The sequence below is a fragment of the Panulirus ornatus genome, chromosome 4 (assembly GCF_036320965.1).
Source record: "Panulirus ornatus isolate Po-2019 chromosome 4, ASM3632096v1, whole genome shotgun sequence".
Lineage (NCBI taxonomy): Eukaryota > Metazoa > Arthropoda > Malacostraca > Decapoda > Palinuridae > Panulirus > Panulirus ornatus.
Genome location: NC_092227.1, coordinates 71,714,012 through 71,731,003, shown reverse-complemented (window position 1 = coordinate 71,731,003; position 16,992 = coordinate 71,714,012). Strand labels below are relative to the sequence as shown.

The 16,992-nt window shown below is 44.1% G+C and overlaps 1 protein-coding gene across 1 annotated transcript in view; it reads right to left on the bottom strand.

The window, feature by feature from the left end:
- Window positions 1-4,405: 4,405 nt before the first annotated feature.
- Window positions 4,406-16,992, bottom strand: part of LOC139764845 (uncharacterized) — a 14,751-nt gene continuing 2,164 nt past the window's right edge. Inside the window, 4 exon segments of the mRNA XM_071691845.1 lie at window positions 4,406-4,587; window positions 7,300-7,470; window positions 8,566-8,827; window positions 8,829-9,194. Coding sequence (XP_071547946.1) covers window positions 4,406-4,587; window positions 7,300-7,470; window positions 8,566-8,827; window positions 8,829-9,194 — 981 coding nt within the window.

The following is a 16,992-nucleotide window of genomic DNA, read 5'->3' as shown; positions in this document are numbered from 1 at the left end:
CATTAAAAGCATTTGCCTCTTTATTTCAACTGTTACATGTGGTACTTCAACTGTTACATGTGTAATCTATATAAAAAAAATGTAAAGTAGTAAGTGGTGACTATTCTCAGACCACTGGCTACAGAGCTTCTACTACATTAACTGTTAAGTGAACACGTCTCGATATATATGGAGGAGGAGTGTGACCAGTTCACAATATTTACGATATTCCTGCAGACAGCTCATGCCAGGCGAGGAGGAAGATGGGAACTCCTTGAAGGAGATCGCTCAGTGTTTGCTGGACAGAATATTGGCCAGGACGGTGCGGAGGGTTTGGACTAGGCTAAGCGTTGTTAGTAGCAAATGTATTCGACTAATTCTGTATTGTGACAGATCGAAGATATGTTTCTCTAAGTGAAGTGTTACGCACAGTATTTGAACATCCATGAACTGAATATGATGTCACTGATCGCTCTAAACCATACGCTCCTTCGATACACATGTTGGTAACACGCCTCTGTGCCTCTGTACTCAAACTTCAACGGAATTTGATGTGATTTTTTTAGGAATTCGTGATGTATTAATGTCTACGGGTTTGACAGCTACAATTTCGGGGAGTGTCCTGGAGTGTGTGTGTGTGTGTGTGTGGTTCACAGCCCAGGTGGCGGCAGGCAGCGGTGTGCTGTCACGAACGTTGTCATCTACTTTCTCTGCTGGTGTTTACGTTCCCGTCGACAGCCTGGAACTCGCTGCCCACAGCTGTACTCCTGACGTGTGCATCGCTCCTGCTCTTTGTGAAGGCATCGTGGTGTTGCGAGGGCGCTGGCGGCTATATTGGGGAGGGAGGTTAGTGTGGGAGGTCGGTCGTTGGAGACGTGGATTGTACCACCTCCGTGGTTGACGACCCCATCACACTGACTTGAAGAACCCCACTATCACTCTCTAGCTTTGTCTGCAAGGGAAAAAATAATAATGGGGTTCGATTACGTTGTTCTTAAGTCTAGCACACATGGACACAATGTGCACACTAGACCCTTTCATTGTTAGTTGTTGCGCTAAGAGTTAGTCATAAGCACTCAAACAAATTGCATTAATTTTCAAGGTTTTTCCATAATATTTCGTTAACTTCACAATGAAAATTAAGTAGGATTTTTTTTGTAGGAAGTTCCCATAATGCGATCTTGCTTCATGGTAATATTTCACGTTCAGATCTTCAGTTTACTGGGAGGAGGATCATATTAATTATTAATCATCAATACCATTTTTTTTTTCTTTTTTTGCATATTTGATATGTCTTTTGATGTCATCTTATAGATGTGATCTAATGTCTTTCGTAAGTCAGGTTTATTCTTTAGTCAACAAAGATCTCTCAAACACACACACAAACAACGGCCATAAACAAACTGAACACCCTAAGAACACTTACCAGCCCCGGACAAGCAGTAGTCCCTCAGTGTCCTCTACAACAGTCCGTCCGCTCCACCCTAAATTACGCCTCACCTCTCTGGTCATCATTCCTATCAAAAGCAAACGTAACAAAACTACAAACAACATGAAATAGAGTACTCTGGACAGTCCTGGTTTCTTAGCAAACGCATACATTTACCAGATGCACAGCATAGCAAAAATGTATCTAATGCAATCCAACTTTAACATGCTCATTTCAACACGCATTAATTCTTCAGCACTACAACAGTGTTACTCCATGACTAACCACCAACGTTAACTCGTGCAGAAATGAAAAGCTTATCTCTGCTTTACACTTTAGTAACCTATACTGTCAGATCCTTCCTTCCCCTGGCAGTCAATACTAAGAAGATATATTCTTTCTGTAATGACTCGACAGGTACTAAGCATTCCCTTCTCCGCCGCGCTAAACTCAAGCTTCGAACTCTTCTCCAACAGACTGACATCTCTAGGCAAGTACGTGTGCGTTATGATCGCCACACAACTCTCGAACATTACAAACATCGTTTTAGCATACCATGAGAGCTCCTATGTCCGAGATGCACTTCCCATATCGATGATACTGATCACCTGCTCCTGATCTGTACTACATCCACCCCACAAAGACGAACACAACACACACTTCTTGTCCAGTGGTCCAGACCGATAAACATAGCAAGCTTCCTGAGCGCTGCGGGAGCCCCACAAAAGGGGCTCTTGGAGCAGGAAGGTAAGGGCACACACACACACACACACACACACACACACACACACACACTCACAAACACACAGGGATATAGAACAAACGGGAATTGAGAGGAGTGAGTATTGGTAAACTTCAGGGAGGACAAATGTTTTGGAAGGAGGTTGATACTGAGAACAAACAAGAGAGCAAATGGGAACATCAGTAAAGCGGTAACGCGACTTAGTGGCAACAGGTAGTGATGAGGTGAGGAGGGGATAAGGCGAATATTTTGAGGACTGTTGAATGTGTTTGAAGACAGGGCGGCAGATATAGGTAGCGTGCTTAGGTCGGGATGGTATGTGATGTGAGAGAGTCATGGACTTGGTGAAGAGAGAGCGGGTGGTGAAAGCCTTTGCATAAGATGAAGTGTGGCAAGACTGCTGGAGTGGATGGTATTGAGGCTGAATTTCTTGATGATTGGGCGAATGTTCTTAAGTTAGAATTTTCATTATGAATAGATCATGGTAAGGTGTCTGAGGATTGACGGAATGCATGTATGAAGATAGGGGAACAAAGGAGAATGTTCGAGCTACAGAGAAACAAGTTTGTTGAGTGTACCTGGTAAGTTGCATGGACGAGTGATAATTGAGAGTGAGGGCATATACAAGGCATCAGACTGGGGAAGAACAGTGTGGTTTCAGAAGTGGTAGAGGACATGTGGATCAGGTGTTTAATTCAGAGACTGTATCAGAAATGATCAGAGAAACGGAAGGATTCGAATGCGGAATTTATGGCTCTGAAGAAAGCATATGATAGGGTTGATAGAGATGCTTTGTGGAAGGTCGTATGAGTATATGGTGTGGGAGGAACACAGTGAGAAGTTTCTGTCAAGAGTGTAAGGCGTGTGTGCCAGTAGGAGGAGAGGAAAGTGAGCGATTCCAGGTGAAGGATGGTTTGTGGGAGGGGTGTGTGATGTCATCATGACTGATTTCTTCATGGACAGGATGGCGAGGTAAGTAAACGTAAAGAATCTTAGAAAGAGAAAGAGAGAGAGAGAGAGAGAGAGAGAGAGAGAGAGAGAGAGAGAGAGAGAGAGAGAGAGAGAGAGAGAGAGAGAGGGGGGGGGGGGGATCAGTCTGCAGGGGTGAGGCGACCATGGAAGTTAGTCGGTTATTGTTTGCTGATGAGACAGCGCTGGTGGCATACTCGAGTGAGAAACTGTAGAAGTTGGTGTTTGAAGTTAGAAGAATGCGTGAAGTGCGTAAAAGTGGGGTTCCCTATACTCCTAGAGTATGATCCCGGACCTTACTCGGCTTACTATAGATCTAACTGTTTTTTGTCTGGCTGGAACACGTCCAACCCGAGGGTAAGGATGAGTAACCATGGCAGAACTTTGTGCTGATTCAGAGTAAGACGTACTAGCGCACCACAGAACATCATACTAATTAGTCCATCTAGTATAGTCGACCACTGTCAAAGCTTACTCTCTACAGTCGTTCATCTACGCACTAGGTTAGCAACCTCTAGCGAAAGACAATATCATGCTAACAGTTTCAGGTGTTACCATCACCATGAGAGTTGGCAACCAAAGGACAGAAGATGCAATCAGTCAATCAGTTCGGGTGTCACAAGTGTCCGATGCAACGGGTCTCTTTGACCCAGTGTCATCCAGTGTTATGCAAATGCCTCTGGGCTCAAGATGCAAACGTAATGACAGTTGACACTGTTATGCTAATGACACCCCGTACACAGAGGTATGTGATGCAGGGACACACAGGGTCTCGCTACCTGCAGTCCAGGATGTTTAAGCTAAAGGCGATGATGTCTAGGCAAATGATTATCACACAAGGTTAAAAGCATAATGCATGATAGGACTCAACATTCATATAAATACCAGTAACTAGTAAGACTAACATCTAAGGGGAAGCATATGAATAAAGTATGTATATATCTGATACTATGAAGTTTTCCAATGGGAGAAAACGGAGCCAGTATGGACGACTGTACTGCCACATACCATAAACAAGAAAGATTGTAAATGAAATATCCTAATGCGATGTGGGTAACAACATCCAGTCCTACTCCTCCTCAAACAGTGCTCCTTAAATCATCCAGTCGTCTATTGACCAGTCTTCCTTGAGTCACCCATTTTCCCTCGTCAACTAGTCTTAATCAAGGTATTCATTCAACCTTGCCCCTTAGCCAGTCCTCCTCAAGACGTCTTGATGCCAATATTTAACAAGTCTTTCCCACATCTCCTTCCCCACATGTTCCTTCCCCAGCGAACCTAGCAACTTACTTCCTGTGGCAAGCGATGATCCTCCTGCGTGTGACGGGTTTAAGCAGCTGTAGGTCCTCCTCCTGCAAGTAAGACATGTCTGCGACACTGTGGACGCCGATGGACTGAAGGAAGCCCGAGATGTGCGTGAGGCCATACCAGGTGAGCCAGCCCTCCAGGGAGCAGTCCGATGGCGGTGCTGCAGATGGCGGGAGCGGAGGGGCAGTAAAATTAGAGGAGGGAAGAGACAGAGAAGGAGAGGAGGAGGCGAGGGAGGACTGGATCGGAGGGAACTCTACGGAGGGAGAGAGGCAAGAGTCACTATAGGTGTAATCTACGCAGGTGGGAAAGTATTCAGGGGAGAGAAGCGAGGCGAGGCAGATGTAAGTTACTGGTCAGGAAAGACCTGTTGTTGTTGAACACTTGTGAACAGTGTCAGATCCTCATTCTTACGTAGCACACATGATCAGATCTGCTACCTCTTGTGGAATGAAGTGCTGCCTATCAGGAGTTGGAGGATCAGGCCCTCGATCTCCGTGAGGCGGATGATCAGGTCCTACAACTCTCGTAACGAAGATCAAATTCTTCACCTCTCATGCCATAGGGGTTATCCCCTACTACTCATATGACTGAGAATCGGATCCAGCACCTGTAGTGCAACAGATCATTTCCCCAAGGTAATCTGCTCTCATACATAATCAAATTATTTAAGCTAGTCAAGCATTCAACATGAAACATGAAGTGGAGAAGTAAGAAAATGAGGCAAAAATTATTATGGAGAGCTGGCAAAACAGGATAAATTATGTGTGTGTAAAAATAGTTAACCAGTTATAGTTAGGCAATACGTCATTGTGAACCCCATCTACGAACAGATCAAGTGGATGCAGTCTCAAATCTCATTCATATGTAACCTCTGGTGTTCATGTGGAAACTCGTCAAGTGTTGAAAGTTACGATATTATATTTATAAAGTTATCAAGCTAATGGTAGAGCCTGACCCGCCAACGTTCATCTTTAGTTCCCTCCAGTTACGGTATGTCACTCTCATTGTGAGGCAACGAATAAGATAATCATTGATCATGTGTACTTGATGGATAAAGTGAGGAGTTAAACATCTAGACGTCAGGAGGATTGACGAATACATCCGCCTGTTTCCTGTCTTCATGAGCAACATTCTGCCTCACCGTCGCTGTTCGGTTAGCTCCACAGCAGGAGTTCCAAACCTCTTTGTACCTCTGTACCACCTTGGGCACTCTGAAAGCTTCCTATGTAACCCTTAAAATTAAAGATGAAAGTATGGATAGATTTATATTGAATTTATTATATTATTTCATGAGATCTGTAAGAAACTATGTAAAGATTTCATATTGATTTGTAACGAGGGTGTTCTATAATGCTTATGTTATACATTACTCATGGTGTACACTGTACAGCAGTGTACACCATGGTTGTACTCTCAGACCTCTATAAAGGTTCTCCTTCAGAAGCGCAAATGTACGCCAGGTTGGGAACCCCTGCACTAGTGTTTATTCTGTCGTTGTGCTCATGAGGATCAGTTGACTTCAGTACTGTACATATGAGGCATCTCTACAACATACGGACACCTACAGTGGTGTCCTCTCATACCGACACTCGACGCTGTAGCCGTGCTATTTACACACCCGCAATGGTAGGGTCCACGTAGATATGGCAACACTGAGAAGAACACTACAAAAACATCATGTGACATAATCGTCCACGTTCGAACCCTGACAGCAAGAAGGAGGGCCAGGCTTCCGTTGCCGGATGAACGATAACACTCGGCATTCACGGTAGAATCTGAGGAATTTTGTGACCATATCATAACGTATTATCTGTAGATTTGTAAGTGGCGATTTGGGTGAACGACACCTCATTACAAGAGGATATGGATGATCAATATTTATCTATCTATCTGAAGCTTTCGCAAGAGACAGAAATAGAATTGGACCATTGATTATATCTATATTTTTTTTATCCCTGGAGTATTGTAGCGAAGAATTGTTTGAAATTTACTTCTGATCAGCAACACAATGTACAGGGAGAACGTGTATGGTCTTACGATGAACATGAACACTTGAAGTTGTTCCAGATCTCCGACTGATGGTTATGGCTCGACGTTGACGGCCCTCATGATCCTGGTAGTCGATTGGCCAGAAGCTCAGCCAAACTGCCAGTCTTGTGTTAACAAGGGTCATATGGGCAGAATGTGGATGCGTATGGTCTTGCATTAGTCTTGCACGATTGGAGTTGGTATTCAATTAGGTTCATGATTGGTGGTTATTCTAATGACATCGTCGGCTTTAGTGAAATGTGATGGGCACACCCAAAGCCGAAATGTTCATAAACGATCGCTCGGTAACGGATATCCAGTAAATCTAACAACATACATGCATACATTTCTGATACATTTGGAGAAGTGAGCTAAGACGTTGACATTTATCACGGCGCTCGCCTCTCGTTGTGACGCTACGTACCGCCCAACACATTCTTTGGCAAGTGTTCACTAATACCTCGGTCTGACTCCCATGACCCCGTGTTTACATGTGACACCATCTTTATATGAAGCGTCACTAGTGTTGCCAGCGATATGTTTTGATTAAGAGAACCTCAACACAATGTTGAATAGCCTAACGGGAATGTTTGAATAGCCTGTTGGGAGTCATAATCACGGATGGTTGACACACGATGATGTTAGATAAAGGTGTTAGAATCTTTGATGAGCCTTAGTGCACCGTGGTAGTCCGTAGAAACATCGAGCCACTGGTGGCCTGAGAAGGTTTGTGTGTGCGCTGTGTGATGTGGGAGGGACAAGCAACCCACATGTGAATTACTGTAGTGAAGCCACTCGCAAGCTCCGCCTCCACCACTACACCCATAGCAACCCTCCTCACCTTCATGATGTAGGTTGAGAGAATTGAGTTGTTCCAAGAGGCGGCGACGGGAGATGAGTTGGATGGCATCCAGCTCAGGCTGCTCCAGAAGTCGCAGGTCCCTCACGCAGGTACACCCCAACACTCGCAGGTAGTCCTTCAGGTGACCCAGGTGCAGGTCCTCCAGGAACTCTGAATTAAGACGAATCAGTTAATCTATCTACCTCTCCTAAGTGAGACCCATTATCCGTGTTCACATTCTACAAGTTCACTGTCATATCAGGTTTAGATCGTAGATCACTGCCAATTCTATACTCAATGTACCAAAAACTGAGCTAATGATAAATTTCACTTGGTACCTAAACACCTTAGTCAAAATGGTTATAGGAAAAATATGCAAGTATAACGAAATACGTTAATTGTGGGATGTTAAAGAGTCATTCAAGTGTGAGGATGAGAAACGTAGTTTACTGTTTTGTAGCAGGAGTAACTCTAGACAACATGAGGTAGTCTAGCTGGCAGTGAGGGGAGAAGTGAGTTGTCAGACGCGAGTGCAATGTCGAGGAGAGGAAGGAGTGTGTATGTAGAGGGCGCGGGGGGGAAGTGTTAGGGCTGGGTGAGCTCAACTGTGCTGACAGAGGAAGGACACTGTACGCTGATCACCTATCAGGATCGTACAGTGTAGGTAGAAATAAGAAGAAACTAAAGCATCGGAAATATAAAGTGTTCAAATGAAAATGGGTCATAATCAAATGCAAGAGTAAAAATTCTAAGAAAATTGATCAACTTTTCTAACTCAGTCTAAACAGGCTTTGTGCATGGGAGATAAGTAGTGAATGAATGGTCGTTACGTATGGGTGTGGCATATCAGTCAGGTGATAAGGGACTGGACATGAACGAAAGTGTTATGTAGGATGTTAAAAGTCAGATACTTAGATGATATGAATGAGCAAACTAGAAGAAACTGAAATGAGAAAATCGTTCAGAGAGGACGTGTGGCTCGCTAGTGAAGCAGTGACATAAATATAGTTGAGAGAGGGAGTGAGACCTGCTGGTGAATGAGAAATGAGGTAGAAGGAGACGAGGGTTGAAGAGATCGATCTAATGCGAATTATACCAACACAGGAACACGTTTGCGGTGAATGTGTTGTTTAGAATGAAAAACAAATGAAATATAAGAAATTAGTGTAAGTAAGGATAGTTCAGATGAATGAAGACATTCAGGGTCAGAGAAGAAAACCATATAGAATGTCCTGAAATATATACAGCCCTTAAACCCTGGCTCACCTTCCAGGCACTCTGTGATGCTGGTCTGGTATGGCTTCTTCTCCACATGGTAAACCTTGTCGTTCTGGTAACCCTGCTCGCCTTCATGACATTCGATTCCGTTTACGCACTCCATCTTCTTGGCTGAGATGTGGTGTGTTTTTAGCGTGGATTGATTATTGCCAGCGCTCGCTTTGCGCAGCCAGTCACGGTGAACCCAGCAAGGGTCTGAAGACTTTGTTGGCCGTTGATCGGTTGAATTACTGTGCGAGAAGCAGTACTGTTCAAGTTGTGTTTGTCCTCCCGACTTTTGACCCTGACCTGAGTTTAAGATCTTGTAGAGCGGAAGACTCGCTCACTTCATGTACACAAAGAGCTTTGCCTATAGTATTATAATTCTCGTCTACGATGATCTTGGCCTTACTTGTGCCCCAGTCACAAAGACCATGAGTGTCGCAGATTAAAGATGATCCTTTTGATTCAAGGTTCGTTAAACTCTTGTTGGCAGTTTCCTTTACGTCTCTGGATGTCTCTGAATTGTCGGATAGATTTGCCTTTTGATCTTCGTCTTGTGTCAAAGTCTCACGTTTTATATCTACAGGTGTTGGCTTGATGGTCGCAACTGGTCGAACCTTTGGTGTTGGTGGGTCCTGAAACAAGACGAGTTGGAGTAATACACAAGTGCTTACTTGTTTCAGAAAATGTCATGAAACAACAATGGTTATCTATAGATTTTTATGGGTCGTGGATACTTAAGGTTCAATGTACAGAAATCGTCAAGAGACTCACCTGACGCAGGGGTGTCTGACTGCTAGCTCCTTGCTACGGCTGGTGGGGCTTGAGCTCGTGGACGGATCTCGTAGATTATCTCGAATTCAAGCGTTCCTTCGATCACCACCTCGACAACTGTAATGATATCGTGTTTCAGAAAGCTGCATTTAGGTCTTTTCAAGGATCGATAACACAAAGGAACATTTTCTATGGCCATAGCAATTACATCAGATAGACAGATGGTGTGTATCCCTGTGTGTGTGTGTGTGTGTGTGTGTGTGTGTGTGTGTGTGTGTGTGTGTGTGATTATCTATTCGCACTGTTCACGAGGGTAGTTTTACATTCTTGGGGGCCCCAATCTCTTGAAATTCTATACTGTCATACATCATAGATATGTGTATAATGTCTACGTTAACCATGCCCTTATTCAGTTAATTTCATTCATCCATCACTATTATACTATAAATGTATTTCTTATAGCTTTTTGATGCTCTGTCCTTACATCTCTCGAAGAAATGTTCACCGTCTTTGTCGGCGATCTTTTAAAACCTGAAACACTGTAACAGGTCTATTCCAAGGTGGATATATGTATAAAGCCTCTAGCCTTTTCCTGTAATGAAGCCCTTGTAATTCTGGTACCATATTTCTTGCCCTCCTCTAGCCCTCCTCCTATAGCTATTTGTGCTTCTTTAGATGCGGTGATCAAACTCAAGTAACATATTTCAGTTTTGCCATTATACAGGAAATGAACAGCTTGCTAGATATGCCTTTTTTATATGTTACATGAGACAGCACGAGCAGCTGAGCCCCTAATCAAGGCCATCCCATTAATGCTATATATATATATATATATATATATATATATTTTTTTTTTTTTTTTTTTTTATACTTTGTCGCTGTCTCCCGCGTTTGCGAGGTAGCGCAAGGAAACAGACGAAAGAAATGGCCCAACCCCCCCCCCCCCATACACATGTACATACACACGTCCACACACGCAAATATACATACCTACACAGCTTTCCATGGTTTACCCCAGACGCTTCACATGCCTTGCTTCAATCCACTGACAGCACGTCAACCCCTGTATACCACATGACTCCAATTCACTCTATTTCTTGCCCTCCTTTCACCCTCCTGCATGTTCAGGCCCCGATCACACAAAATCTTTTTCACTCCATCTTTCCACCTCCAATTTGGTCTCCCTCTTCTCCTCGTTCCCTCCACCTCCGACACATATATCCTCTTGGTCAATCTCTCCTCACTCATTCTCTCCATGTGCCCAAACCATTTCAAAACACCCTCTTCTGCTCTCTCAACCACGCTCTTTTTATTTCCACACATCTCTCTTACCCTTACGTTACTTACTCGATCAAACCACCTCACACCACACATTGTCCTCAAACATCTCATTTCCAGCACATCCATCCTCCTGCGCACATCTCTATCCATAGCCCACGCCTCGCAACCATACAACATTGTTGGAACCACTATTCCCTCAAACATACCCATTTTTGCTTTCCGAGATAGTGTTCTCGACTTCCACACATTTTTCAAGGCTCCCAAAATTTTCGCCCCCTCCCCCACCCTATGATCCACTTCCGCTTCCATGGTTCCATCCGCTGACAGATCCACTCCCAGATATCTAAAACACTTCACTTCCTCCAGTTTTTCTCCATTCAAACTCACCTCCCAATTGACTTGACCCTCACCCCTACTGTACCTAATAACCTTGCTCTTATTCACATTTACTCTCAACTTTCTTCTTCCACACACTTTACCAAACTCAGTCACCAGCTTCTGCAGTTTCTCACATGAATCAGCCACCAGCGCTGTATCATCAGCGAACAACAACTGACTCACTTCCCAAGCTCTCTCATCCCCAACAGACTTCATACTTGCCCCTCTTTCCAGGACTCTTGCATTTACCTCCCTTACAACCCCATCCATAAACAAATTAAACAACCATGGAGACATCACACACCCCTGCCGCAAACCTACATTCACTGAGAACCAATCACTTTCCTCTCTTCCTACACGTACACATGCCTTACATCCTCGATAAAAACTTTTCACTGCTTCTAACAACTTGCCTCCCACACCATATATTCGTAATACCTTCCACAGAGCATCTCTATCAACTCTATCATATGCCTTCTCCAGATCCATAAATGCTACATACAAATCCATTTGCTTTTCTAAGTATTTCTCACATACATTCTTCAAAGCAAACACCTGATCCACACATCCTCTACCACTTCTGAAACCGCACTGCTCTTCCCCAATCTGATGCTCTGTACATGCCTTCACCCTCTCAATCAATACCCTCCCATATAATTTACCAGGAATACTCAACAAACTTATACCTCTGTAATTTGAGCACTCACTCTTATCCCCTTTGCCTTTGTACAATGGCACTATGCACGCATTCCGCCAATCCTCAGGCACCTCACCATGAGTCATACATACATTAAATAACCTTACCAACCAGTCAACAATACAGTCACCCCCTTTCTTAATAAATTCCACTGCAATACCATCCAAACCTGCTGCCTTGCCGGCTTTCATCTTCCGCAAAGCTTTTACTACCTCTTCTCTGTTTACCAAATCATTTTCCCTAACCCTCTCACTTTGCACACCACCTCGACCAAAACACCCTATATCTGCCACTCTGTCATCAGACACATTCAACAAACCTTCAAAATACTCATTCCATCTCCTTCTCACATCACCGCTACTTGTTATCACCTCCCCATTTACGCCCTTCACTGAAGTTCCCATTTGCTCCCTTGTCTTACGCACCCTATTTACCTCCTTCCAGAACATCTTTTTATTTTCCCTAAAATTTACTGATAGTCTCTCACCCCAACTCTCATTTGCCCTTTTTTTCACCTCTTGCACCTTTCTCTTGACCTCCTGTCTCTTTCTTTTATACTTCTCCCACTCAATTGCATTTTTTCCCTGCAAAAATCGTCCAAATGCCTCTCTCTTCTCTTTCACTAATACTCTTACTTCTTCATCCCACCACTCACTACCCTTTCTAAACAGCCCACCTCCCACTCTTCTCATGCCACAAGCATCTTTTGCGCAATCCATCACTGATTCCCTAAATACATCCCATTCCTCCCCCACTCCCCTTACTTCCATTGTTCTCACCTTTTTCCATTCTGTACACAGTCTCTCCTGGTACTTCCCCACACAGGTCTCCTTCCCAAGCTCACTTACTCTCACCACCTTCTTCACCCCAACATTCACTCCTCTTTTCTGAAAACCCATACTAATCTTCACCTTAGCCTCCACAAGATAATGATCAGACATCCCTCCAGTTGCACCTCTCAGCACATTAACATCCAAAAGTCTCTCTTTCGCACGCCTGTCAATTAACACGTAATCCAATAACGCTCTCTGGCCATCTCTCCTACTTACATAAGTATACTTATGTATATCTCGCTTTTTAAACCAGGTATTCCCAATCATCAGTCCTTTTTCAGCACATAAATCTACAAGCTCTTCACCATTTCCATTTACAACACTGAACACCCCATGCATACCAATTATTCCCTCAACTGCCACATTACTCACCTTTGCATTCAAATCACCCATCACTATAACCCGGTCTCGTGCATCAAAACCGCTAACACACTCATTTAGCTGCTCCCAAAACACTTGCCTCTCATGATCTTTCTTCTCATGCCCAGGTGCATATGCACCAATAATCACCCACCTCTCTCCATCAACTTTCAATTTTACCCATATTAATCGAGAATTTACTTTCTTACATTCTATCACATACTCCCACAACTCCTGTTTCAGGAGTATTGCTACTCCTTCCCTTGCTCTTGTCCTCTCACTAACCCCTGACTTCACTCCCCAGACATTTCCAAACCACTCTTCCCCTTTACCCTTGAGCTTCGTTTCACTCAGAGCCAAAACATCCAGGTTCCTTTCCTCAAACATACTACCTATCTCTCCTTTTTTCACATCTTGGTTACATCCACACACATTTAGGCACCCCACTCTGAGCCTTCGAGGAGGATGATCACTCCCCGCGTGACTCCTTCTTCTGTTTCCCATTTTAGAAAGTTAATACAAGGAGGGGAGGATTTCCGGCCCCCCGCTCCCGTCCCCTCTAGTCGCTTTCTACGACACGCGAGGAATACGTGGGAAGTATTCTTTCACCCCTATCCCCAGGGATAATATACATATATATATACATATACACACACACACACACACACACACACACATATGCACATACACACACACACACACACATACATATATATACATATGAAAAATGTAAGAAACAATTTAGAAAACAAACTTTTAGCTTGAAATGAATGAAAAAAATGAATGTCACATAATGGTTCAACCTCTGGCCATGGAAAGGAAATGTACAATTTATTCACACAAACGTCAATAGCAGTTCTCATCAATTTCACCACTGTGTCAATAAGCTTCAATGTCTAAGCTACATTTTTCTCCAACTTCACTATTTTCTTGTCAAAAACACCATGCATGAAAACTATCACTCCATTAACACAACTATAAACATTTACTTCCCCTTTAAAAGTTCTGGGGAAGTCTGTCTCGATACACTGCGGCGAGGCGACGCGACGCTGACACAATCACTGTCACAATATCACTTCTGCCTCCTCAAGTCAATCTCTCAGCCACAGTGCAGGCCTTCATCGTCGAAATCGGTCTTCTGGAGGTTACCGTTGTCGATGGGTGTGACCATGTCCTTGGTGTGGCCGCCATTGTACAGGTCCTCCTCCAGTGGGATGAGAAGTGGGAACACAACGTTGATGGCCATCTTCACGTCTTCTCCTCACGTGCTTATTCCTTTGTTTACAATTTGTATCTCTGGGTGTACGTGTGTAGCTCCTCCATGTCGCCCCCTGTTAGGTAGAGGAGTGACGGTAATGGCCAGCCTCAGCGTAGACGATAGCCAGCCCCTGCGTAGACGGCAAGCCCTAGCGTAGATGATAGCCAGCCCCTCGCGTAGATAGCCAGCCCCTACAAGCGGGAGTTATGGTCGTAATTTGCTAGTAATCGCTTGACCACCACCACCACCACCGCTGCTGCTCCTGCATTATATATATATATATATATATATATATATATATATATATATATATATATAATGTACCCTAGCCTGAACCAGGTACCCATTTTAATATGGGATTCGGTCGATAGAGTAGGGACAAATATGACCCCCATCTTCTTCTCGCACAGAATCTCGAAGCTTATTCTTTGTTAGATGATAATCATATATTGTACACTTCTCACAATTCCTCCTATCCTCGTTTCATCAACCATGTATCAGACCAGCTCTGAACTCTTTTCATGTCCCCTTTGTAAGGTTGTACAATCCTCCATGTTTTTCACTTCCTTCATGACCTACGCATCATCTGCAAACATATTCAAGAAGGATACCATACCTTCAAGCAGGTCATTTACATAAGATCTAGAAGAGTAAAGGACCCAGAGCAGAATCCAGTGGCACTTCGCTGAACACCTCGACCGATTTGGAAAAGACTCATCTGACATGCGTCCTCTTTTCCCTTTCACTTAGATAATCTGTCTACTGAAGGAGCTTCCTCCTCATTCTTACCTCGTGATCCAGGTTATTCATCAGTCCTCTATACTGTACTGTCAAACGTTTTCTGAGAGTCCAGGTACAAACAATCCACCTAGCCTTCCCTCTTGTTTAAGACAGAGCTCACTCTCACGTAGAAATCTAAGAGGTTTGTTGCACATGACCTCTTTTCCCTAAAACCATACTGTTTCTTCCTTGGGTAATTTCCCCTAAGAAAGTCATCCATTTGATGATACCCTTATGTAGACCCTGACAGACCATACCCGTCAGTGAGACCAGTCTGTAGTTCAGCGCTTCTTCAGAGTCCCCTCTCATATGACTAGGTATGACATCTGTCCTTTCCCATTCCCTTGGCGCTCTACCAGCGACATCTTTATCAGTATTTCGAGAGGTATATTTAGCATATCTGCACACATATTCGGCACATACTGATGAATTCTGTCACGACCATGATTCTTGTATGAGTCAATATCTTTTAAGTATTCTGTGAAATGTGTGAATACTATTCATGTGTTGCGGGAAAAGAGTTTACTTACGCTTTGTTCCGTCTCTTAACCTTGTACATACGTTCCATGTCTTTACTCCTATGTAGGTATGAAGACACAGACACCCTAGGTTAAGCCAGGTACCCATTTACTGACCAGCCCCAAGGGGAGGATGAACGCCTAGCTTGGGTGTGGGCCAACTGTCACACCCAGGATTCATGCGGGACGCAACGCCCGACTGGACTGTGCTGACTCTTGGTCAGTAACGCAGACCACTACACCAGGGAAGCCTGTGTGTGTGTGTATGTGTGTGTGTGTGTGTGTGTGTGTGTGGGTGTGTGTGGGTGTGTGTGCGTGTGTGTGTATGACGAACACATATGTATACCCTCATTGACCGATTAGCCCGACGAAAAAGACACAGACCACATGTCAGCCTGGCGCCACAGGGACCAGAGGTGGGCATAGACACACGTACCACACTGTCAGTGATCAACACCAACGAGATATATACACCGGATGTCATACGAGGCACATCTTACGCCAGCCAACCATCACCTCCGCGAACACCCTCAACTAATGGATGTCCCTGCCAGAGTACAGAGGTTGCAGCGTCAAGACAATGAGGTTTAGGTCCAAGTTGGCACAGGCTACGGTGATGAGTGGTGGCAGGGAGAGCCACTCACTCTTTAAGATTAATGAGATGAATCTATCCTCATCAACACCGAGCTTGTTGTTGAATACGTTAGATGACTTGGTTTATGTTTTTGACTACGCTTGGTACGTGAGGCGGTAATCAGAGGTTGGTTAAGGCTGCATGAACCACGTATTAACCCCTTGAGTTGGACTGCACGACCCTTGAAAACGACCGTATGACTCCTGGGTTTATGGTGGCGTGGCCGTCATAACCAAGGGTCGTCCCGTGTGGCTCAAGGGTTGTCCCGTATACATCAGCATGACGGAACAACAGCTTAAGTGAGCTAGACAGTACATACGACCCTAGGGAATGATGGTCAGGTTGTCTTACCCAGAGGTCGTACCGTCATATTCCAGGTCGAACTGTCGTCTTCCAGGTCATACCGTGGTGCTCAAAGGGCAACATGCGGTTCCCGTAACCTTAATACTGAATCAGTGTATAACAACCACCTGACGTGTAGCAAACGAAGTTCAGGACATAAACTATATCACGTTACATGTCCAACAAGCTCAGCGTTAAATGAAGATAGATTAATCACCTTATTTAGATCAGGACGTTTCAGAATAATCATGAACTTTATTCATGGAACCGGAACACTTGTGTGTGAAACTGGCAGTTTGATTGGTTAGTTGTTTGGGCTTTAAGCCCAGGGTCATTAATCAACCAGTTACCAAAGTTATCAATCAGCCAGTTACCAGGGTCATTGATCAACCAGTTACCAGGATCGTTAATCTATCAATTGCCAGGGTCATTAATCAACCAATTACCAGGGTCATTAAGACCATCAGACCCGAGCTACGTCTACCACTTGTAAAGTCTTCAACACGTTCTTCAGGTGTTAAGAATGACTCTTAAGACGACTTACACTCTCATTATGTATATGGTCCATGAGGCAAGCG